This window comes from Pseudocercospora fijiensis, assembly GCF_000340215.1.
Source record: "Pseudocercospora fijiensis CIRAD86 unplaced genomic scaffold MYCFIscaffold_3, whole genome shotgun sequence".
Classification (NCBI taxonomy): Eukaryota; Fungi; Ascomycota; class Dothideomycetes; order Mycosphaerellales; family Mycosphaerellaceae; genus Pseudocercospora; species Pseudocercospora fijiensis.
The window spans coordinates 3187243-3211455 of NW_006921534.1; the positions used below are offsets into that span (position 1 = coordinate 3187243).

At 49.1% G+C, this 24213-nt stretch overlaps 5 protein-coding genes across 5 annotated transcripts; 3 read left to right on the forward strand and 2 right to left on the reverse strand.

The window, feature by feature from the left end:
- Positions 1–1322: 1322 nt before the first annotated feature.
- MYCFIDRAFT_163190 (uncharacterized protein) lies at positions 1323–5768 on the reverse strand. Its single transcript, XM_007926822.1, has 2 exons — positions 2045–5768; positions 1323–1954 (listed from the first exon to the last, which is right to left on the reverse strand). The coding sequence occupies exons 1-2, from the start codon at positions 5513–5515 to the stop codon at positions 1859–1861; spliced, it is 3567 nt and encodes a 1188-aa protein (XP_007925013.1). The 5' UTR covers positions 5516–5768; the 3' UTR covers positions 1323–1858.
- MYCFIDRAFT_182334 (uncharacterized protein) lies at positions 5763–6768 on the forward strand. The gene is made up of 5 exons (XM_007926823.1): positions 5763–6107; positions 6161–6243; positions 6297–6494; positions 6551–6636; positions 6690–6768. The coding sequence occupies exons 1-5, from the start codon at positions 6029–6031 to the stop codon at positions 6730–6732; spliced, it is 489 nt and encodes a 162-aa protein (XP_007925014.1). The 5' UTR covers positions 5763–6028; the 3' UTR covers positions 6733–6768.
- Positions 6769–7406: 638 nt separating this feature from the next.
- MYCFIDRAFT_207262 (uncharacterized protein) lies at positions 7407–12015 on the forward strand (the record flags this gene model as incomplete). The annotated part of the gene is made up of 4 exons (XM_007926824.1): positions 7407–10219; positions 10261–10300; positions 10330–11250; positions 11282–12015. 4 exons carry the CDS (start codon positions 7407–7409, stop codon positions 11363–11365), a joined length of 3858 nt encoding a protein of 1285 aa, XP_007925015.1. The 3' UTR covers positions 11366–12015.
- Positions 10681–13937, reverse strand: MYCFIDRAFT_214720 (uncharacterized protein; the record flags this gene model as incomplete). Its single annotated transcript, XM_007926825.1, has 2 exons — positions 10681–13780; positions 13913–13937. 2 exons carry the CDS (start codon positions 13935–13937, stop codon positions 11391–11393), a joined length of 2415 nt encoding a protein of 804 aa, XP_007925016.1. The 3' UTR covers positions 10681–11390.
- Positions 13938–14546: 609 nt separating this feature from the next.
- On the forward strand, positions 14547–16513 carry MYCFIDRAFT_163199 (uncharacterized protein). Its single transcript, XM_007926826.1, has 3 exons — positions 14547–14957; positions 15016–15469; positions 15517–16513. The coding sequence occupies exons 1-3, from the start codon at positions 14874–14876 to the stop codon at positions 16392–16394; spliced, it is 1416 nt and encodes a 471-aa protein (XP_007925017.1). The 5' UTR covers positions 14547–14873; the 3' UTR covers positions 16395–16513.
- Positions 16514–24213: the final 7700 nt, after the last annotated feature.

The following is a 24213-nucleotide window of genomic DNA, read 5'->3' on the forward strand; positions in this document are numbered from 1 at the left end:
CGGGACAAGCACTACCAGCACTACTACTGGAGCTGGTGTGTTTCAGGCTCAAGGTACGCGCAGGGGAGCAACGGGCGATGTCTGGCAAGCCGCAAGTGAGCATCGCCGTCAGATGCTCCTCCTCCACTAAAATAATAATGACGGCGACGCATGTATACTCACTGCTGACACCGACAGCCAGCTGCTCGGAGTGGCGTTGGCGGAGGCTCCACTGTTGGTCAGCGTGTGCGATCAACCAACCACTCATGCGCCTGCATGGCCAGCTGTGCCCACCCGACCTTTGTTGGTCGATGCTGCTATTCTCGCGCGACGTCCATCGTCCACCATCAGCTATTCTATCGGCACACCATTCGCCGTCAAGTTCAACGGATGCCCGCCCCGCGATGCCGATTGCGCACTGCCATGCGCGGGTGGCTTGAACTCAATCGCACACCCGACGTTTGTTGACCTGCTGCGAGCGATGACGTCTGCTCAAGTTTCGCGTTGAAAGAACAAAGCAGCGCAGCGCAGCGCAGCTTCTCCCATCCATGGCGTTCCGGCAGAGAGATGAAACGCAGAATTGCAACGTGCAAGGGAGCCTCGTTCGACATAATCATAAAATGCCGTGGAAGGGGTTCAATCAAATCGTGACGACAGCTGGCCTTGCGAAAGATCCCGACAGCTCAGTTGCAGCGGCACGTGATTGCGTGAACTCATGCGCAAAGACACCAGCTCCAGCCAGCAACTTCTCCATGTCTTCTCCACTATGATGCTGTTGGTGCTCTGTGGGGTGAGGAGCTCGATACGCGGTCCCGGCATTCACGGCCGACGAGGAAGTCCTACAAAGTTCAACCCTGGAGAGCTGACCTTGTGTATGTAAAACTCAACGAGGACCTCCTCTTAACAAAGAATGACGATTCTGAAACAGCCTCAGAGATCTGCATAGCAGTAGATTGCCACACAAAGACAACGCCGAGAAAGTAAGCTTTCTTCCCCGATGGCGACAATCCGCCGCTTCAACCAATAGATTCCAATGCTCCGCTCCTTCCAGAACAAACAAATATTCAGTGCCATACGCCACCCCGAGAACTCACAAACACGACCCGCAAATATAATCAATACTCGTCATCATCAGCACCTCGCATCGCGACCACCGCGCGGAACTGAACTCAGCCATCCATCATCCATCGGACAAAGTGGATCTGACACGCGTATACGAGGAGCCTCCTCCGAATCAGGTGTAGAACGCCTCTCAACGAACCTCAAAAAAAGAGTGCCACTATGTACAACGAGAAAAAGAAAGAAAACGAGCACTCCCGGTGAATCGGTGAATGCGAGGCCTTAAGCTTGACGTCTCTGGTATCATGCCATATCTTGCTTCCATTTGATTGCGTTCCATGCATTATTTCACTCCGCGACAAACAGCTGACAAACCCGTGTCGCTCATTCTTGTCTCATCTACTACTACCCAACCTTTCCAGATACATAATATATACAACTCTCTTTCTCCTCGTCCAGAGAACAACCAGCTCATCTCATCTCGCCTTCCCATCCCACTCGTCCGCGGCGCGTGAAATGGCAAAGGCATCAGCTCTCTTCTTCTTCTTCTCCATCTTCTCCCTTGTCTCTCGCAGAATGCTATTTTAATACAGTTGTAAGAAGTGACAACGTGCTGCGCTCTCGCCTTTGGCCCTATTCTTCCTCCCTCGCATCGCCTCGCTCTTTGCCCGAGTAGAATTTGATTGTCACCATCTCTCGTTTGAATTGCCGCATGCTGATGCGCGATACCGGCCTCGAGCTCGGACGCGCGGTCTGGCTACTTTGCCAATCTTGCTTTTGCCTTCTCGAATCCTTCCATCTGGTATTCATCACGTCCCGCTCACTTGATCTGGGCCTGAGGAGATGCCGGCCGACCCCAGAAGTCCAGCGATGCGATGACATCGTCTCCGACCTCGTCTTCGTATGCAAACAGGATCTGCATAAGGTGGTCAGTTGTCAGAGACCTCTTATCTTGTGTTGCACAACAACAATCGGTTGTGCAACCCGAGGAACGACACCGACTTACCTCTCTCGTACTCTGATGCAGGAATCGAATGTTCTTATGCGTCTGGATGCACACAAGCCCACCTGTATCGCTCTGCCGGATCTCGATGAACTCCGGCTCAAACGCAAGGATGTACTTCTCACCCCACGTCGCAAATGCATTCGGACTGCCTTCCCAAAGGATCTTCCAGTCGCCACGTGCTCGCCATCCGTTCTTGTTGACATAGAACGAGAAGTCGTTGTAGCAGAGCAGGAACTCTGAAGTGTTGCGTTCGATATAGATAGGCTTGACGTTCTCCTTTCTGGCAACGAAGTCGAGCGATGTATCTGCTTGGTCGAGGAGCGATTGCGTTTCGAGAGTCTCGAGCGACACGATTTCGAAGCCTTTCGCGCCGCCCACGCACAGCTTGCTGCGGAGGAAATGGATGCTGTTGCTTTCCATGGGAATGTAGAATTCCTTGTACGGCTTGAGGACCTCTTGCCCGCTGGCCAGCATCTTTGCGAACCCGGACTTCTTTTTACCCTTAGTCATCGAGTCCATCGGTTCGTAAACCTTCACAGTGGATGAAAGCGATGTGGATTTGACACAGCACACCAGCGTCTGTCCATTACACATGCCCGCGTTGATGTAGTTGGCGTGGCAGATCTTGCGACCACGTTTCGACGGCGCGCCAGGGCTTTCGTCTTCCAATGCTTCCAGAGGATAAGTGCACACAGCTTTGTCGGCGAGAACAACCAGGATCTGATGCTGTTCCAGCACTTCCAGCTGTGTCACCATCTTCTGATCCAGCACTCGCTTTGGCTTCACAGAAGCGTCCTTCGGCTTCCTATCACAGACGTACACCCCAAAATCCGTGCCAATAACCAGTTTTCGACCACCATCGATCGGGCGGCAGCAGTTGACTCGGACAGTCGCATTAAAGTAGCCCTCCGTCAACTTGGCCATGGTGAAGATCTTGTGTCGCTCGGACAGTTTCTCTTTCTGATTCATGATATGTTCCATCCACTTCTCTCGTTGCACCTGGGACGTACAGTATAGCGTGAGCTCGTACCCGCCCTTGCCGAGACCCTTGAAGGTGATGGGGTAGCCTTGTTCGTTTGCTGGTGCTCTCGCAGCTGCACGTCCGACACCTGGAATCATACTGGACGAAGGTCGTTTCGCGATCCCCATCCTAGGGAGAACGTGATCCATTTCCTTGATCTGGAGCAATTCCAGCGGGATTGGCTTGCGGTAAACTCGAATTTCTTCTTTCTTGTTGACCGTCTTCACGCGCACGATCAGTACAGCATGATCGAAGAGGTAAGCTGTGACATCAGCTTGTTCCGCAGTCAGGTTCTTCTTCAAATTACTCTTGAAGATGAGCTGTCTGGACTCCTCGGTCAACTTCAAATCCATGTGCGGAATTGTTCCCCATTTCAGCTGGGAGTTCAGGTTCATCAGGTTGAAGTGGTTCTCAGACTTTCCAGACTCCTCGTTGACCCTGCTTAGGAATTGCTTGATTTGCTCGATGGCCTTGGGTATGTCTTTAATATCAGGATTATTCTCGTCGGTGTTTTTGAGGACGTTTTCTAGGAGCAATGGGTATCTTGCGAGACGTGTGGTGGGCTTGGTCAGATAACCATTCAGTTCCAGCTTTCGCGATTCCTTCAGTCTTTCAGTCTCTTCAGTGAACCGTGCAAAAGCAGGATTCGAGCCCTTCTCCTTCTCGAACTCAAATTTACCAAACAGCTGATTTGCACCATAGCGGATAAATGGGTGAAACTGAGGCACATATTCCAGGAAGATATCGCCGACATTCCGCACCACCGGGTTTTGCTGCTGTCGTCGTGTCAAAGCTTGAGCCATTCGAGCGTTCACACTGTGGACTTCTTGGCAATTCGAGAAGACGGTCCGGATAAATTTTTCGCGACGATGCTCAGGAATCGGCGAGATCTCTGGCATACGAAGTGGTTTGATCCAGAAGTCCCGCAGATACTCGAGGTCCTTTACGAAATCACGTTCCGTGTACATAATCTCGGAGATGACTTCTTGCCTCTTCTTCTCCTTGTCGCTGACGCTGTCAGAGATTTCCTTGGATACAGTGTTGATCCAGAGCTTTTGCTCGCTATCGGCTTCATCGTGCAAGCTCGACTGCGAAGTCTGTCTCTTGAGACCAGGCGAGACCTTCATGTTCAATCTCTGCTGCTGTTCAAGTCGTCGCGGACACGCGATCGAATAGCACAAATTGTCCCTATTACAGGTCGGAGAATAGCACTCTGTCAAGAGTGTGAAGACACCATTGACTTCCGGGGGCTCCTCGTTGATGCTCTCCTTGAATTGATATATCTCATTGGGAGAGTCTCGCAATCTGTGGGCGTAGGCCACCTCGTGGAAGAATTTCTGTGCATCGAGAGAGCGTCCAAGCAGAAGTGCTAGGTTTCGGTCCGAGGTGCGGATGATGTAGGCAATGAGCTCCACTGCCTCGTAGCCACTGAAAGCATTCTTGTACATCAGACCGTCTTTCTCCTTCTCCTGCAAAGCAATCCGTTCTCTAAAAGCCGACGCAACATTTGACAGCAATGCACCGTACACAAGCGAAGGTCGCTTCTGTGCCACCATAGTACCAGTGCGTGAGCTATCTGTTCGCGCAGGACCTTGCACACTTCCCACCGACGGTCTTTGGCCGCCTTCGGAGGGCGACACCACAGTAGAAGCCATAGACATGGTGCGGGAGGCCGGAGTGGTAAAGCTGCCACTACTCGGGTGTCTACCTTGCCCAGTATAGCCATTGGATGTGCGATCAGGGTGGAAGCCATTGCTCATGGTGGTATCGGTCTCACCAGATTCTCGTCTCCGGTTCGGAATCACTCTGCCACTCATGGTCTGCGAGAAGTCGTGATCTCTTGTATACGAAGACATGGACATGGTGCGCTCATCTTGCGGCCGATCCGGCACCACCCTTCCTTGAGCTGTTGTCCTCGCCAAGCTTTGATTCATGTAGGGCTGCTGTCGAAAAGCGTGCGCGGGAGAGATGGTGTAGTTGTTGCCCGGAGATTGATAGTGCGGACGGGGGACCGAGGCTAACGACTGAGTGCGGTAGGCGTCACTGTTGAGCGCAGGGCCGGGCGGACCGGCGTAGGGTCGTTGCGTGAATGAGCGCTGGTAATGGCCTGGCGGAGGCGGCCCTCGGGTATCGAGACGCTGTGGTTGGCCATATGGCACGCGGTCGGGGCGGATTGGCTGTGGGAGATAGTGAGGCGGGCGTCGTTGCTGTGAAGGCTGTCCGTCCATATACGGCTCTTGCCCTTGCGCATGCCCATTCGGCTGCTGCACTCCAGGCCGGACGGGAGGAGCGCGTTGCATATACTGGCCAGCGGGCGGTGGAGCGGTGCTGGTGCTGGTCATGGTCTGGCTGCGACCCTGGCCTGGAGGTGCCGCGCCGAAGATGCTAGAGTAGGCGGCATCGCGGTTGACGTTCTGCTGCTGGCCATAGTCGCGCGGGTAATTGGCCATTGCTGGCTGTCTTCAGCGTGTTACTGCGTCTGCAGACTCGAGAGTGTGCGCGTGCGCATGCGGCCAAGGCCAGGCCCATCAACCTCGCCGCCGCAACAGCACGGCACAGCACAGGACAGAATTGGGTCGGCGGGGACGGCACGCACGCACGCACGGATGGCTATTGATGCTGCTGCTGCTGAGGCCTTGAGGAGTCGATAATATGCGGACGCGCGGACGCGAGAGAGTCCCGCCCAGTATGGTATGCGGCGGCGCTGTCAGGGCGTTGGGAGGAGTTCGCTTCGGCTACTCCGACTGTCCTGTTCTGTGGAAGTGTGGTCTGCAAGTCGACAGACCGCGCTAACCGATCTCGATCTCCAACCCAAGTCAAGCTCATGAACACATGCATTATTGCCCAGCTGCCACCACTTCGATTCTTCTTCGACCACTCTCCCATCGACCCATCACCACACACAGGACTTGGCGCGCACACGCTTCGACTGCTACGCTTTAATCCCCGCGATCCCTCTCACGATGGCGGACTCGGAGCTCACGCCCAAGTTTGCGCCCTTCTTAGGCATGGGTGGCATAGCTTTCGCCATGATCTTTGGCTGTATGGGAACTATGGAAGCGTGAATGAAATGCGCAATGCTGAACATTGGACAGGTGTGGGCGCGGCATACGGCACAGCGAAATCAGGTATTGGCATTGCGAATGTCGGTACCTTCAGACCGGATCTCATCATGAAGGTACATGAAGAACGGCACAAACAGGAAGAGCAGTGCCTGACACTTGAACACAGTCCCTGATTCCAGTCGTCATGTCTGGTATTATTGCAGTCTACGCGCTCGTGGTAGCTGTGTTGATAGCTGGAAACATGAAGCCTCCGCCAGACCAGCACTACAGTCTGTACAATGGATGCATGCATCTTGCTTGCGGACTTTCGGTTGGGCTCACAGGACTTGCGGCGGGATACGCAATAGGCGTCGTGGGAGACTCGGTATGTGATTTACGGGAGGAGAGCGACGGACTCATTAGATTGACAAAACATCACAGGGTGTACGCGCGTACATGCAGCAATCGCGGATCTTTGTGGGCATGGTGCTCATCCTCATTTTCGGAGAAGTCCTCGGACTCTACGGGTGCGTGGTCAAGAGGATACAAAACGCGTTCAATTGCTAATGGATGTGTACAGCTTGATCGTGGCGTTGATTCTTAACACGAGAGCTTCTGGTTGAGAAGGATAGTTGTTAAATCCAATTATTGTACTGCCTACGCCTACTGTGCTGTTCGCGATGGTCGCGAGCAGGTTTCCATCAATCGATGCCGAGATGTGGTCGTGGGAGCAGGCTGCTGTGATATGAAACGGCAGTGCACGCGGATCCTTCTTTGCTTGTGACCTGGCTGCAGGCAGCTGGATTGTGAATATGTACCGGAATGCTGCACGAAGGTCAAATAGCATAGCGACGGCGCTTGGGAAGATGGATTATGTGAAGTGCTACCTTACGATAGAAAACGCCGACCGAGGCATTTGACAGTCTGCCTCTCAACAATGCAACTGCTGATGACAGTGAAAGTACGTGAAAGACTGAAAGATGATCTTCTGCTGCTGCTGCTGCGAGCGTGGCGTGGCGTGGAGCGGATTGCTCGGGGCGAACCTTGCGAACCTTGTTGCCCCAAGGCAGCCACTTTCCTTCATCTCGAAGGAGGTAGGCAGCCGAATTACTGGCTGACCGAAAATCACCTTGCGGCGCACCAACACGATGCACGAGAATGCGCATTGAAGTTGACGGCCGCCGAGAGTCTTCACGAACATCTACCCGCCTAGGACGACTGCAAGACGACATACACATCCCGAGCGCAACTGGAATTCCGCTCGAGTAGAATACTATGCGCCTGAGGCAACAGCAACATGGAGGGCTATCACTATTCCCCCGGCATCCATCGGCCGGGCCATCTCAGCAAATTGTACTCCGACGCGAAGAAGAGTGCACTCACGAGCTTGCAAGTGCAGACGGCCTCCAATGCCCAGTACACGTCACTGCATCGAAAGTATCGCATCCAGAAGGACAGGCTGATTGCGTGGGGCCTGGAATGGAGCGATGGCGAGAAAGGGTCGGATGCGAATATTGACGACGCCGTCACCAAAGCTGGGCTCTCAGAAACGGTCGAGAGTGTGCTACGCAACATCCAGGAGGTGACCGAGGAAGCCGAACGGATCAAGTCAGCAAGCTTACCTCTGATCAAAGAGGGCGAGGCCTTTCCTCAAAGGCCTGCAGTATTTGATGAAGCGCGATATGAAGACCTGCTGCGTGACCTGACCACCTCAATAGACACCCTCTACGATCTTACGCAATCCCGCCGAGCACTTGCTCGTGGCGAACATCCCACATTCGAGGACCCTATCGACATCCCGATGGAACAGCCACTGAAGCCAAGCTCCAGCATCTCGAAGAAGCCCTGGAAGCGTCTCTATGACAATGCCAGCTTTGCATCCTCGGGAACCACACTGCTCAACCCCACCTTCTCAAGACCTTTCCTGTCACCGTACGCAGGCTTGCCATCGAGGATAGAGTTGTCTGCCCTTCGCCTGCCTATCGAAACGCCACCGCCATACGAAGCTGTAGGGGTGCCGTCGACCACTCGCATGGTAGCACTACTGGTACGGAATAGAGTCTCAGGGAGTGTCCAGGCTGCCATTGCAAGCTCTGCGCCTGAGGTGCCAGTGTTAGTGGAGTATGCAAACTACGATGCCACTTACAGAGCGACTGGAGTGCCGCCACCGCTTCAGCGACTTGAGGCTCTAGCTACTTTCTTCCAGCCCATGCGTGCCGACTCACAGACCAACTTGAGTTTGTTGGGCTATTTTGAAGACTCGGACCAGCCACGCATTGGACTCGTCTACGACTTACCCTACACCATACAAAACAAGCTGCAGACTGGAATGTCTACTGAACCACTGGCGCCGCTCAGTCTGCTTAAGCTCGTGCAGAAGGCCAATAAGCAACAGAGCTCATCAACCGAAGTTCCTGCACCAGCGCTCGAACATCGTTTCCGCATGGCATTGCGGCTGACGGAGCAGCTTCACTCTCTCCATGCCAGCCAGTTAGCTCATGGCAACATCAACAGTAGCAGTGTCATCTTCACCACCACCGAAACTGAGACTGAGGCGAATCGCTTGGAGCAGCTTCGGAAACCACTTTGGGCCTCCTTTGATCTCTTCTCCAAGTCTAACATTGAAGGCGTCAATCGAGCATCAGACTTCAACATCTACCGACATCCGCTTGACGAGCCCAATGGTGTGGATAGGGAGTTTCCAGTGGATCTCAAATTCGATCTTTACGGACTTGGTTTGATTCTTCTCGAGATTGGTCTCTGGACACCTATTGGTGATCTTTACAAGGCGAAATACACTCTTGCTGATTTCAAGCTCCGCCTTGAAAAGATTTGGATCCCCAAGCTTGCCGCCAAGTGCGGCTCAGCATACATGCGTGCTGTCGAGACATGTCTTCGACTCTCGGACGACATGGATAACTCGCGACTAACTGCCGAAGGAGTATACGGCCTTCTACTGCAATTTCTAAAGCGATGCTGCTTGCTTGACGATGTCGGTTCGCCCACTGAGCTAATTCCGGCATCCGAGCTAGTTTCACAGCCATCCTCACCTGCGGAGAGTTACAGGTCGCCAAGAAGGAGGCATGCGATACGCCGGCCCTCCGAAGCTAGTTCCTTAGCCAGACAGCTTTCGGAGACTGTCGAGCCCAGACGATCCATGTCGGGGAAATCGGCTGCTCGATCTCACCGTCACTCTTCGTACCCGGCGCTCACGCCACTAGCTGGCACGACCCTCACTGATCCAGAGCAGTCTAGACAAGGCTCAAGAGCGGGTCACATCTCGACAAGACCTGGATTGGCTGAGGTGAAAGAACAAATTATGGAGGGGTGGCATTCCAGATCCGAGCCATCAATCAGAGATTTCAAACGACGAGTCACCCTCATTCAACAACGCTGGCGACAATGTCATGCAGTTAGGCAGCAAAGGCTTCAGGCCGCTGAAGCGACTCGCACAAGTATGGACGAGGAAGCGGAGCAGCTTGCTAATGGCAAGCGAGCGGAGTTTCCTGACGTGCCACTTCCACAAAACATCCTTGACCATTGGCAGAACACCATGTGCTTTCAGATGAACGCACTTGTTGCCAAGGCCCTGCGACATTCGAAAGAAAGCTGTTCGATAAGGCTATGCCCTTACGGCGAGTCAAAGGCTACAGCAAGACCGACGCTCATCGTTGGCTGCAAGTCTACCTCGAAAGTCAAGCATGCCCTCAAACGACATCTCAAATATGACCCCAGCATGTATGACATTAGAGTGAAGAAAGAAGGCGAAATTCGACGATGCCGGAAATCAAGACGCGAACGAGCTCTTGAAGCTGCAGAGAGAAGCATGGCACCTTACCGCGATCCGAACGTCGAGAAGGCCGTCAACCCAGATTACCAGGAACGACCACTGTGCGGCGCGTCCATAGGCGCTTTCAGGTATGAAGAACACCTACCACCGGCTTCATTTGGCGGAATCGTATTGATAGATGGGAAGCCGTATGGTATGAGCGTCCATCACATGCTGGAGCCAGAAGATGTTTCCGATGACGAAGATGCCAACGACGAGGATGAGGAAGATGATGATGACGATAGCTCGAGCCTTGGCAGCTCAGACGGCGAGTCAGGTATGTGCTGGCATATCTAGCTGAAGACATATATCCCACCTTCAGATGCCCATGTCGTAGTGTAGTCACTCCCTCGTCTGTCGTCGTACAAATGCTTTGCCTTGCAATAAAGAGAGACGATCCATTGCTAACATAATCGCAGAGGATGACGACCTCAGCACAGTCCGACCACCTTCAGCACACTCTTCTGACGACGAACCACTCCCTTCCTACGACACGGCCGGTGACTGTCCGGGCCTCTTCCCCGGTGACATGGAAGAAATCGCCATTACTCAACCCGCCCTCGACGACGCCATCGACTTAGACCTTCACGTAGAAGAGGAAGACGAAGATGAAGAAGACTCCGGCATAGACGAAGACCACCTCCTCTCCTATCGACTCGGCCAAGTCCACGCCTCCTCCGGTCTCCGCCGAACCCTCAAATCCCACGAAGGAGGCTTCAAATCTATCTCCCAGTCCCTACCCCAAGAAATCGACTGGGCGCTCTTCGAACTCCTACCTCCACGTCTCCCAACTTACAACATCATAAAGGGCGGCACGCGCTTCTGTCGCAAAGGAGGTGATCGTCACGGAAATTCCTACCCCACATCCATCCGAGCAAGCCAAGACATCGCTCACGCCAAAGTCCATTGCCTCGGACGAACATCAGGACTGGGGAGTGGTATCGTGTCGAGTACAATGGAACTCGTAAAAATCCATGGTCGCAGTACCTTCAGTGCGAGTTGGACGATCACAGCAGCCAACTTTGGAGTGGGAGGTGACTCTGGTGCATGGGTGATCAGCAATGAGGACGGAAGAGTTTGTGGACATGTCCTCGCTAGTCGACAAGGTAGAACGTATATTTGTCCTATGGATCTGTTGTTAGAGGATATTAAGCAGACGCTCGGAGCGGAGGAGATTTCTTTACCTGTGTTGAGTGGGGAGAAGGGGAATAAGTCGAGGCCTGTGAGTGGCGAGAGGCCTGGGAGCAGTAGGGAGACCAGTCCGCAGTGTGGAATGGTTAAGGCTATGAAGGATATGAGGTTGGAAGGCGGCGTTGCATTGCCGGCGAGCCCTGCTAGGGCAGGGGTTAGGACTGTTGAGCCTGTTTGAAATCAGCCCTGCTTTGGCTCGGAATAGTGACGATGAGGAGCAGACTTCATTAGTATGATACAGTATTGTACAATGCTCTGTTCTCAAGCATATTCGCCTCGCATCTCGTTGAGTGCAGCTTTTTGCCGTTGAGCGCTGAGTCGTTCAAAATTGTCGACGACCATCGTGAAAGTCCCTCGTCCAGCGGTCAGACTTCTCAAGTGCTTGAGATATCCTACCATTTCTTTCAATGGTACTCTGGCGACAATCTGTCTCATACCACTGCCTCCACTTAGACTTGCATGGGCGAATCCAGAACTGCTTCCGGCGAAAGGGTCTGGGGGTGTATATATCTTCTTCACGTCCATGTCCTGTTGCGATGCATCGGTTTCATCCTCGGCGCCGAGAGATAAAACGCTGCCTCCACGTGCTGATGAGATGTCGTGCACCACAGATCCTAGCGAGTCTTCGTTGACGGAGATTGTGACTAGCATGACGGGCTCCATCATGACGCTTGGACTCGATTCTGCGCTCTGCTTCAGAGCCGAGTGCACAGCCAGTCGGGCTGCGGAAGAGAGCGCTGCTGGTGTGGTGTTTGAGAAAAGATGCTGCGAGGGGTCAAACGTGATATTGATATCTGTCGAGTGAAGAGGGTAGCCATGGACGGGACCGCGAGCCATAGCAGCCGAAACACCATTCTGGAATGATTGGAGAAGTGTCTGCATCGGTATAGTGTCTGGTAGGCTCGGCTTCTCCTCGTCAACACTTGAGCCATCCTTGCGAAGTGTTGGCGTAGTGATGGTGAGGCAATTGTTGTCGTGGAGCGTGAAGGTGTGCGTGTGCTTGCCATCTGGCCCAACTTCGTCGTCTAACGATTCCACACTAGCCATGCAAGCGGCTTTGGCACTCTTGCCTCCAATGTCGCGATCAAAGACCTCAGTGATAGACGCACTGGCCCCAGTCACTGCTTCACGGTAGCCAATCTCAATGTTGCCAATTCGGGCTTTGGCCTTGAGGTCCTGTACGAGACGATCTCTTGCAATCTCGAGATGGAGCTCGCCCATACCAGATAGATGCGTCTGGCCGCTCTCTTCATCGACTGAGACGTGCAAGCTGGGATCCTCTCGCAGTAGAAGCTCTAGTGACTCCTTTATAGGTCGCTCTTCTGCTAGGCTGTTTGGCTCAACACTGACGAAGAATACTGGAGGCGGCACATCGATTGGTCGAAGCTGTAATGTGCTGACTGGAGATGGCGGTCCAGTCTTGGGGTTGGCCCCATGATACGAGATCAAGGTGTCTCCTGTCCTGGCAAATTTGAGACCAGGTATTACTCCAATCTGCCCTGCAGAGATGGAATCGATCTCCACAGCATCATTTGCATACATTTTGAGCAGTCTCTGAGCTCGTTCCATATTCTGCAAGTTAGTGTTCCAGAGAGATACGTTCCTGTTTAGAATGCCAGAGTACACTCGTACGTAGACCAGGACGCCGCGTTTCGCATCGGCGACGACTTTGAATGCCAGCGCGCAAGTCTCGAGATTCTGCAATGCCATCGACGGTTTTGCTTTGCCTTTCTTGAGCTCCGCTGGCGCAGCCTTGGCAACGAGTTTGCCAGACAAGAAGGCACCAAGACCACCCTTGGTGGCAGAGTCGGAGCCAAGGCTGACTTCAGGATCCGGTCGCTCTTCTGGTGCAGGCAGTAGGTCGACAACCGCGTCCAGGAGCGGCTGGACTCCAATGTTCCGAAAGCTAGCTCCTGCATACAGAGGTGCGACTTGCTGGGGATTTTGCAATACACATCTTCTAAGCGATTCGATCGTGTCGTTGGAGCTGATTGCCAAATGGTCTTCCTCAGCTTCAAGGTACTTCTCGACCATTTCATCATCATGTTCAGAAAGTCGTTCAACCAGCGCGATACGAGCTTTCTTCAGCTCTGCAGCAAGTGCCGGATCTTCAGCCTTCAGCTGTTCCATGTCGAAGGTTTTGATATCTTTGCCATCGCCACCTTCGGGATATTTGAGCGCTCGAAGACCGACAACATCGCCGACGCCCTGCAGTCGTCCTTCAGAATTCCACCAGGGAATGCCGCACACAGCAGGCCAAGCATTAAGTCTTGCTCCAACTTCCTTTACAGTTCTTGCAAATGCAGCACCATCCCGGTCCAGTTTGTTCACGAAGATAATCTTGGGAATGGCATAGGCTCCTGCTTGAGCCCATACTTTTTCCGTCTGCGCCTCGACTCCTGCCACGCCGTCTAAGATACATACTGCTCCATCTAGAACTCGCAATGATCGTAAAACCTCGAATGTGAAGTCCGCATGGCCAGGTGTGTCGATCAGATTAATGTTGTGTGGGATCGAAGATCTTGGAGTTCCGGGTGTGGATGGTTGCTCCTTATGGCCAGCAGATGGGGGCCAGGAGAATGAGATGGCTGCGGACTGAATCGTGATGCCTCTTGCACGCTCAGCAGGTAAGAAATCTGTCACCGTGCTGCCTTCATCGACGTCTGACTATCTCTCAGAATGGTGAAGAAGAAGAAAGAGTACTTTGAGGTCGCCTACCTCCTAATCTTCTTGTGAAGCCACTATAGTAGAGCATGCGCTCCGTTGTGGTTGTTTTGCCCTACCTTGATCGTGAGAAGGTGAGTGCATGCTACCCAGTTTTGATCTACCCACGGCATCGATATGTGCTATAATCCCAATGTTTCGCGTGCGAGCGAGTGCCGCCGCCCGGGTAGCAGGAGGCGACGAGGCATGGTCCCTGGTGGAAGAGGCAAATGTTCTGGTCGCGTGTCTGATGGAGATGCCTATCCGTATGGAATGCTGTCTACACAGCCATCGAACCGGCATCACCAGACGTACAGATGTAAACGAGTGACGATTTCCGGGAGAGGATCGAAAAAAGTGTAGTGAGAATGAAGTTCCTTTTGTGATACAGATGGCAATAGGAAAGGGAGAGGTAAGGGTCTACGATGGTGTGTGTGTTTTCGGCTCGCAAGCGCGAAAACGAGCGAGGCAGGAGTGATGCCGGCACGGACACGGACCCGCGACCATCACAGGTCCAAGGCCCGCAATAGAATAATAATCGTAATGCAGGCAGGCAGCTCGTCCCACACACCCCCTACGTCTCCATCAGCATCGGCCACTGCAAGCGGCAAGGAGAGAGTGCCGAACAACTTGCGATTCCAGAGGCGGCAGTCAGAGCGAGCATTTGTCGAAACACAATACCGCGAGGCCACGCCGACCAGCACTCCCGTCATGGACTATCCCACAGGCTCGTCACCCTGGGCCAGCTCGCCTGACGCCAGCCGCACCAGTTTTGGCGGCGACGATGTACCCAGAGAAGAATTGCCTGCGCCGGCCGTGCAGAGTGTGGACGCTGAGCATCCCAATGGCGAGCATGAACATGGTGCCTGGGCCTCACAGCAGGAGCACGAATCTTCACATGAACAGTCACAGGGCCAGTGGGGCCAGCAACAGGTCCAGCAAGCACACGAACAACAAGTGTCACCGCAGCAGCGAGGCTCGGGCGAAGAGAATAGGCGATCAGCCAGCGCGAGATACCACAATGTCCAGCAGAGGCAGCATATGCCGCAGTATAAGCTACAGGCCAAGATCACAGGTCTGGAGCGCACAGGCAAGAAAGATCCAATTCTGAGGTTCGATGTTCATGTATGCCATCCGAGCTATATCAGACAGTATTGTGAACTCATGCTAATGATATACCTAGACCAACCTGCCCAAATTCAGGACGACTCAATTCCGCGACATCCGCCGCACTCATTCTGAATTCCAGAAGCTCGCTGCACATCTTCAAGCCGCCAATCCGGAAGCATTAGTCCCTGCTGTCCCGCCTGCCTCGACCAGCGCCGGCATGGGTACGGATGAGGATGAAGCTCGAACCAAGACGGCTCTTCAGCGATGGCTGAACGTGGTGTGCTCTAACGAAGTGCTCATGAGAGATGAGGAGATGGTTTTTTTCGTAGAGAGTGACTTTGGATACAGTCCAGTGGTGCGGAAGAAGCAGCCTGCGACGGGCGTGAGGAGAAAGGTGCTCAAACAGTTTGCACCGCCCCCAGATGACACACCGGAACTGCTTGAGAGTAGGCCTATAGTTAAGGCTTTCTATCTCGGATCGATGGACAGCCAGCAGAAAATCGACAGGGTGGTCAAGAACAGACGAGGTAAGCGCAACTTGTGTGCGACGCGAAAGCATACTGACTCGTGTCAGCTTTGGGGCTTGCGGAATCAGATCTGGGCGTCAAAATTCAGACATTGTCAAACAATGAAATGCATCCTGGTCTGGCCAACGCATATCGCAAGCTTGGAAAAGTGATCCAGAATACTGGAGACTTTCACGCGGCACAAGGCACGGCGGAAGCTGCGACGCTCTCCGATCCGCTAGCGTACCACAGCAGCGACGCTTTTATCGTGAAAGAAACACTGACCAATCGACACATCCTCCTGCGCGAGCTCATACAGGCTCAGCAATCAACGCGAAGCAAGCTCCACGCTGCTGATCGACTCAAGGCCAGTTCAAGTGTGAAGCGCGACAAAGTGGACGAGGCGATATCTGCCCTGGACGAAGCACGCAGTCATGAATCGTACCTGCAACAGAAGACACATCGAGTCACGCAAAACTTGGTCGTAGAGAAGAGGAAATGGTTTGCACGCACTGCTGCAGACATGCGGACAGCGATACGGGAGTATGTCATTAGAGAAATCGAGGCGGAGAGACGGACATTAGCCACGCTTGAGCAAGTGCGACCTGATGTCAGGAATATCGATGCATCTGGGGGACTTTCGAGATTGGGTCGTGAAGCACATCCTGTGGTCAGACGCAGTAGCATGGCGTCTTCACAAGGGCCAAAGGGCGACGCATGGTCTGGCGTGCCTCGCAGACCAGATGGCTTGAACCGAAGCATAAGCGGAACCTGGCCAGGCGCCGTACCTGAGGAAGGCGAGGAGGGAGAAGAAGGTGTCGAAGGTGGTCGCAAACGTGCGACGAGCTCGGCCAGCAGTCTTGGCAAATTAAAGGACGACGATGATGATGATGATCGAATTGATGCAAGAAATGCTGCTAGTAGGCTGGCACAGACGACGTTCTAAGGGAGCTGGACGCGAAAACGTTCTGTTGTATGAAGCTTTTCCTACATGCTCAAGACTCCGGTTGAGAATATGGGCAGAATGTAAAGATCTCAAATGATAGCGACAGTATATCCTCTCTCCTTCACCCGCCTTTCACGGCGCTCCTGGTCCTTTATTTGCGTACGATATTCCCCTGGTTCGAAGCCCCGAAAGCTGCCGGCATAGCCCATAAACCAAAGAATCTTTACAGACAAGACCATTCGGCTCAGCTTGGGGAACTCCATACTCCAGAAGGAGTGTCCTGCGATAATAAAATCGAAAAAAGAAGGCATCCTTGACCTAGTCGCTCGGGTTTAACTACCGAGAATTACCTCCTCGCTAAAGTGCCGAATCCTGCATCAGCCACATGGCCAACCAAACATCTTGGCGGACAGGGTACCTAGCATCTCGCAGGGACCCATGCCGTGTATGTTGTGGTTCAGTTAGGTGATATGCTGGTTAGCTGATACCATTAGCTAACCTATACTAAGAGGAAGGACGTACAATAGGTATATTAACTGCAGTTTCTGTAGCAGGCTCCTAATCCTTCTTCGTACAGTTATATAGTTGTCAATCCGATAATTAGTTGCATCTTTAGCACGATTTACAACAGGTTATAAGCCCGGCGTATACGCTCACCTATCTAGTTCAACTATAAAAGAACTGTTTCTAGAGTCCACCAAATAGAGCTAGCTATCTAGACCTATTAGGTACCTAGTTAAGAGCTCTAGTTCGGACCAAAACCTAGCAAGTGTCCCTTATAAGCCCTGCCTAGCACTATACTAAAAGGCAGCTAGGAACGATAGACACTAATTAGACAAAGACAGCAAAGGAGAATTAGGTTCTTAGGAAGGGGATCAACTTCTAAGACTAGAAGCTTATATTCTAGGCGGCCCTTCTAGAAAAGGACCTAGTTAGTATAGTATTCTATAGACTTGACTAGGCTAATAAAATAAAACCACCTCTAAAAAGCATGTTTATAGGGGACTTAGCCGATCAGCAGTATAGAGACATGTTTAGGGATTAGAAAAAGAAAGACATCTAAGCCCTAGGCATACTTATTGCTAGACTCGACCCTGCTCTTAGACTAGACTTCGGTAATACACCTAAGTCAGCTAAGGATACATACGACTATATTAAGGCTCTATACAAGCCTATTGTAACCGTAGACATATTTGATACTATTAAACTTATTAGGCATATTAGGATACCCCTTACTAATCCGAACACCTAGCAGTACTACGAATCTTTTTAGCAGTAGTTTAATAGATTTCAAATATCGACAGAACAATTTGCTAGCTCAGTTATAACAACAGAAGCGCCTATAAAGTCATTAGACATCAAGATGCCTAATATGCTTGTTAGGATGCTGTTTATTTAGGGCCTTTCTAGTTACGAATAGCTTAGATCCTAGAAGCACAACAATAAGCCTAAAGCTAAGGACTCCTCCCTTAAAGCAATAATAACGTCCCTAAGGAGAGAAAAGCCTCCTAGACAGTCATCTAGCGGCTTAAAGCTTGTTAGAGGGGCTATTGGCAATAATAACGACTAGTGCACTTAGTGTAAGCACAAACACACTAACGCTAAGTGCTATAAGCAACACCCTAATATAGCACTACCTAGTTAGGGGAAGAAAGACAAGAGCAAAGACAAAGACAAAGGCAAGAAGGGTAAAGGCAAAGGAAAGGGCAAATCTAGTAGTGCTATCAACAATAATAAAGATAAATTAGACTCCTCCTCTAACTCGGAAGATAAGGGAGACTATCAGCTAGACGGCCTTAGTAGGGGCCTAATTGGGGGAGCTATTGCAAAGCCGGGACTAGCTATAGTAAGCTCTAAGAACCTAACAGCTAATATAAAAGTTTAGGACATAGGTATATTACTGCATATTATAGGGAACAAGAGCTAGTTTAGCGATCTCAAGCACCTAACTAAGCCTGTTTAGTTCTCCTAAGCAGTAGGAAAATTAAGTGTATTACGATTAGGAACTGTCAATATCTTCCTAACCTATAAAGGAAAGAAAACCCCAATTACTCTAATAGACGTCCTCTACTCCCCGAACTCAGATTGCAACCTAATCTTAGTAGAGCGCCTTTAGAAGAAATATAGCATTCACTTAGACAGACCTTTAGGCACTTTAATACTTAAAGGCAAGCTAATTGGAAAAGTTAAAGAAGTATAAGGAGTACTTGCCCTTAAAGACGCTGAAGTCAAAATGCTAGGCTTAGCTTTAAAACTAAGCTTAGAATCGAGTTAGAAAGGGCAGCTGTTAGCCCCAGCTATCGCTAGACTACGAGCGGACACATTAAGATAGTATTAGAGACTTAGCTACGTCGGCAACAAGATCCTAATAGCTACTAAAGAAGCTATTCTAGGCCTAGAAGAAGTTAATACATCTAAACTCGAGCACTATAAGACCTACAAGCTCTCGAGAGCTTAAAGAGTTATATTAAGAGAACACAGGACTAGACCAGAAAAAGCCCTTAACGAAGTCTATATCGACCTTGTTAGCGTACAACTATTTGATCTATTTGGAAACAGGTATATCATAATCCTAACTAATGCTAAAACTAGGCTTAGGTAGGGTCTATTACTTCGAAACAAAGACAAGGTAACAAGTGGTAACAAGCTAACTAACTGGATAGCTAGAATCAAGAGGCAATATAACAAAATCCCTAAGATTATCTTTAGTAATAGCGGGGGAGAGTTTACTAACAACGATCTAGTACATTTTATAGAGGAAGTTAGCATTAGATAGGATGTATCTGCACTATATATACCGGAGTAGAATAGCATTACGGAGTCGTTAAACAAGACGATTCTGCTTAAGGCAAGAGCAATAATAATTGACTCTAGCCTACTAATGTACTGCTAGTGCTTTATAGTAATGCATTCGATTTACCTAACTAATAGACTAGTAAACTTAAGAACTAAGGAAGTTCCACTTAAGGCTTTCGAATTAGACTTAAATATCGGCAGCACAGATATTGACCTATCTAAGACGAGACGATTTGGCTATAAGGCATTCAAATACCTCGAATCCGGGGTTAAACGACTTAACTCCTAGAAATTTGCACTAAGAGCTTTCGTTTACTAGTTTATTAGATTCTAAGAAAATTCATTAACAAACTATCTGCTTTAGAACCCGCACTAGAAGGATAGCGTATAGCAGCATAACATTAGATTCTCTCTATACGTTACCTTTAACGAGGACTTTGTCTATAAAGACAATTTTACTAAGCTTCTAAGTACCCTTTAAGCTTAGGGGGAGTATTTAAGACTAGCTGTCCCTTAGGAGACTATTTAGGTACTTGAAACCTAGTCTGACCTTTCATTTGAGTTAGGAATCTTAGCACTATTCCCTAGTAATGACTAAACACCTTAGCACTCTTTAGAACCTTAGGGGGAGCCATTTGGAGGTAGCATCCCTTAGCCTTAGCAGGCTTATAATCAGGAAGATTAGGAAGACTCCCTTATAGCTTAGGGGGAGCAAGGTACACTTAAGCAAGGAATACTACCTCAGCCAATACCTATAGCTAATAAGCCAACACTCTAAGATTACTAACTAGAACCACTAGTTGCCTAGTAGGAAGCTGCTCCTAAGAAAAATTAGTATACTTAAGAAACAGATACTACTGAACTAGAAGATACCCTAATCACTCCCTTCTAAGTCCCTAAGACTACTAGTAAGAGAAAGAGGGCTCCTAACCTACCTTAGCTAAACCCTCCTTAAGCCGAAGTACGACTCAGGTCTAGCAGAGCCGTAGCTAAGTATAACTATAGCAAGATTACTAAGATTGCTATAGCTGCTACTACAAAAGATGCTTAGAAGCTAGCTGACCTAATAACCCTAGCTAAAGCCCTGAAAAGGCCTAACTAGGATGAATAGAGAAAAGCCGTTACAAAAGAGATAAGGTCTCTTAAAAAATCTAGTGCAATCGAGTGGATTCTAGCCGAATCCCTACTAAAAGGCAGAACACCTCTAATAGGAAAATAGGTTTTCAAGATCAAATACCTGCTAGACGGCTCTATTAACAAATACAAGGCAAGATAGACAGCTAGAGGCTTTATATAGAAGCAGGGTCTTAACTATGTTAATACCTATGCTCCTATACTAAGAGCAGCTACTGCTAGACTTGTCTTTAGGCTTTTAGTAAACAAAAACTAGAAGCGAAGACAGGTTAATATCGAGACTGCCTTCTTGAATCCCCCTCTAGACAAAGAGATTTTCATTAGACCCCTAGAAGGCGCGCACCTGTTTAAGAAGCACCCTCTAAAGTAGATTATCCGTATTAGAAAAGGATTGTATAGCCTTAAGCAGGCTGCTAATCTCTAGTACTATAATGCTTTAGACACTCTTCGTTAACTTAGCCTAAGCAGGACAAAGAGTAACTATTGCCTATAGCAAGGTAATAGTATTCTTGTCCTCCTTTATATAGATGATTTCTAAATCTTTAGAACCTCTAAGGCAAAGATCGATGCTCTAATTAAAGGTCTTCGCAAGAAGTATACAATTAAGATTGTTACGTCTAACCTGTTTCTAGGCCTTTATCTAAAGGAAGACAAGGAGGGAAACCTTACTGTCTCCTAGATACACTATACTAAAGAGAAGCTTTAGAAGCATAGCTTGGACTAGTACAAGCCAATAAAGCATCTACTTAAGAAGCTTTACGAGCCTCTTACAACCCCCTATAACCGTTAGGACTACTAGCTATTTAACACTATAATTGGTGAAATGCAGTTTCTAGCTAACTAGACTAGACTAGACATTAGCTATACCGTCAACCACCTTGCTAGGTTCCTTTAGAATCCCGGACCTAAGCATGTTATAGCTGCTAAACATCTCTAGAGGTATATTGCTAGTATAGTTGATAAAGGACTTGTCTTTAGAAAGAAGAAAACTTTGGAATTTCAGGCATACTCTAACGTAGACTTTGCTAATAACCCTTTATTATTAAGATCAACATTAGGCGCCTTTATGCTTCTTAACAACACTCTAATTATATAGAGATTACAGCTCTAGAAGGAAGTCGTACTCTCTAGTACTAAAGCAGAGTATATTGCTCTAATAGAAGTATATAGAGAAATCTGCTAGCTCCGAAATTTGATAACTAAGCTTCAACTACTTACTAGGGAAGAAGTTAATAGGATTCATATCTGGGTAGACAACTAGTTAGCTATTTCCCTTGTTAAGGACTATACAAATTCTAAGAGGTCGAGGCACGTTTCCCTTAGGAACTACTACTATAGAGAATAGTATGCCTAGGGAAAGATCAGTGTCGAATTCGTTACTACTAACAAACAGCTAGCGGACTGTTTCACTAAGCCCAAATCTCTAAACAAAATTCTCTAATAATATAGCGTCTCTAGGACAAACTCCTAAGTCACTCCTTTAGAAAGAAAAATCTTATTTGTAGGATTAGAAAACAAGCTTTACACACTTATTGAATTTCATTCTAATTTCTAGAAACAGCCTAGCTATACTATACAGTCTAAGCTACAAAATTTCTTTTATAACAACATTAAGACTAAGTAGGAAGAAATACCCTAGCCCTTAAGAGTCAGAAACTCTCTAATGCTGTAAGGCTTTCACTAATCCAGACTGCCTAGCCTATTTCAAAATCGAAAACATACATTATAGCTCTCTATCTACTAGAAAAAACCGAATCTCCCTAATTAGCTACCTATCTTAGCATTACTATCTTCGTAATTAGAGAAACCCTCCTAAGGACTACCGGAACTACGAGTCGAGCTAGGACTAGTAGACAACCTAGAACCTAGCCTACGACTACGTCCCTAAGTAGCAGCCTAGGTATAAGCATTTGCCTACTGCAGCAGCAAATTTGCTACTGCCTACGCGCCCTAAGGAGTACTCTAATCGATACTAGACGGGACTAGCACGTATAGACGACGCTAATTAGTGCCTACTCTGCTCCCCGGATTGCGAGGCGGCAGAGGCGCTATAGGCGTCTAACGATTCGTATTAAAGCGTAGCCGAGAGACGTAACCTAATAAAAGAATTAGTGTTTTTGCTTTAAAAAATTGTATAAGACTAGATTCAACTTACTAGAGAACTCGCATTAACTATAATAGTTTAGGCTAGTACAGTTAGTGCAGGCGCCCTTTAGAAAAGCAACATCCTAGCTATTAATTCGATAACTTAGAGTTACACACTCTAAGTACGGACCCTTTAACTGCTTGCAAGGACTATACTAGCTATTACCAGTATACACGCGTCTAGCAGCAGCCGCATATATAAGCGTAGCAGGCAAGTAGTTAACATTCGACTTTAAACCTAAGTTAAATGCCTTAGCCGCCTTACGCAGGCGCGGAGGCACACTTAGAAACAGCCGAGCATTATCCTAGTTCGTAATAAAGTGCCTAACATTAACGTTGCGTAGCTAAGGCGGAGTCTGCTCCGGACCAATATTAGTTAAGCACTAGATAATTCTCTAGAGAATCGCGATAGTTAACTAAACTTCCTTAAGAACTGCGCCTAGTTAGCAAATTGTTAGAAAGGGAAAACTCTAATAGCAACACTTACTAGTCTCTATAAGCTAGAGCTTATTATAACGCGAAGGGTGCCGATTCTTGTTTAGATCGTTACTACCGCCGCCGCTACTACTACTACCTATACTACTCGCTATACTCCCTAGGCTAGGGTAAAGAATTATCGCTATAATGAAGTCTCGGCTAGCTGTTAGACTTAAAAAGTTTTAGTAAGAATTTGAATTCTAGTGGAGGCTGCTAGTACTTAGGGGATTGCTAAAGAGTAGATTATAAAAGTTTAAGTTGTCTAGTCAAGCTTAAGTGTCTCTTATAGGCACCTACTAACCCTATAATCACGACTGAGGACATTACTCTAAAGCAAACTAATCAGCAAACAATGTAACACAAGTACGTATAAGTGGTACAGTATATAAAGCTATACGTAAAGCAGATATAGTCTAACATCTGAAGGCAGTCAGAAGATGAAGTGAAGCTCTAAGCCTAGATTTAAAGTGTCCAATCTGAATAGTACATTATCTCTGCCTAAGGGGGAGTGTTGTAGTTCAGTTAGGTAATATGCTAGTTAGCTAATACTATTAGCTAACCTGTGCCAAGAGGAAGGACGCACAATAGGTATATTAACTGCAGTTTCTATAGCAGGCTCCTAATCCTTCTTCGTATAGTTATATAGTTGTTAATCCGATGATTAGTTGCATCTTCAGCACGATTCACAACAGTGTAACGCCATTTCAACCAGAGTCGAATCTTCAGATCGGATCCTGGATCAACTTTCTGATTGTCGTCAGATTCCCTCTCATATCACGCCAAGCTGTTTAATTTACTTGGTCAGCGGAAGAAGCAGGTACACTGGCCGATCTGTGGACTGGCTTGACGTTCGATTTTGTCTCGACGATACTTGTCTGGCTCGACTCTGGAATGTCCAAGGACTGTGGGTACTTGTACACTGATCCGGATGGAGTGTCCTCGTTGGACTTGCTGCTGTTCGGAGCCAAGTTCTCAAAGTGTGAGCCGATACCCTTCAGATACCTGATAATAGTCAGCGGTGGACTATTAAAGCAAGGTGCTTGTATCGTGCTCTTCCATGTCCGAACGAGAGGAAGAAGGAATTCTGGACGTGTGGTTCTTGGACTTGGAGTCTTTTTTGACAGTCATGATGGACGCTCCGATGTTCTTGGTCGATGACATGATTGTCAGAGCTGCTGCAAACACTGATCAATGACAATATGATGAAGATGCAATAATCTTGCGTTGGTCTTGTTATTGAGAGATTCATCTTTGCCGGAACGTCTTT

Excerpts from the sequence above, each read along its gene's own strand:
- MYCFIDRAFT_163199 (XM_007926826.1), top strand. The coding sequence starts at position 14,874 with ATGCCGCAGTATAAGCTACAGGCCAAGATCACAGGTCTGGAGCGCACA. Across the intron at positions 14,958-15,015 it reads TTCTGAGGTTCGATGTTCAT|ACCAACCTGCCCAAATTCAG; the intron begins GTATGCCATCCG and ends TGATATACCTAG. Across the intron at positions 15,470-15,516 it reads GGTGGTCAAGAACAGACGAG|CTTTGGGGCTTGCGGAATCA; the intron begins GTAAGCGCAACT and ends GACTCGTGTCAG.
- MYCFIDRAFT_163190 (XM_007926822.1), bottom strand. The coding sequence starts at position 5,515 with ATGGCCAATTACCCGCGCGACTATGGCCAGCAGCAGAACGTCAACCGC. Across the intron at positions 1,955-2,044 it reads TGCATCAGAGTACGAGAGAG|ATCCTGTTTGCATACGAAGA; the intron begins GTAAGTCGGTGT and ends CACCTTATGCAG.
- MYCFIDRAFT_182334 (XM_007926823.1), top strand. The coding sequence starts at position 6,029 with ATGGCGGACTCGGAGCTCACGCCCAAGTTTGCGCCCTTCTTAGGCATG. Across the intron at positions 6,244-6,296 it reads GACCGGATCTCATCATGAAG|TCCCTGATTCCAGTCGTCAT; the intron begins GTACATGAAGAA and ends ACTTGAACACAG. Across the intron at positions 6,495-6,550 it reads TAGGCGTCGTGGGAGACTCG|GGTGTACGCGCGTACATGCA; the intron begins GTATGTGATTTA and ends AAAACATCACAG.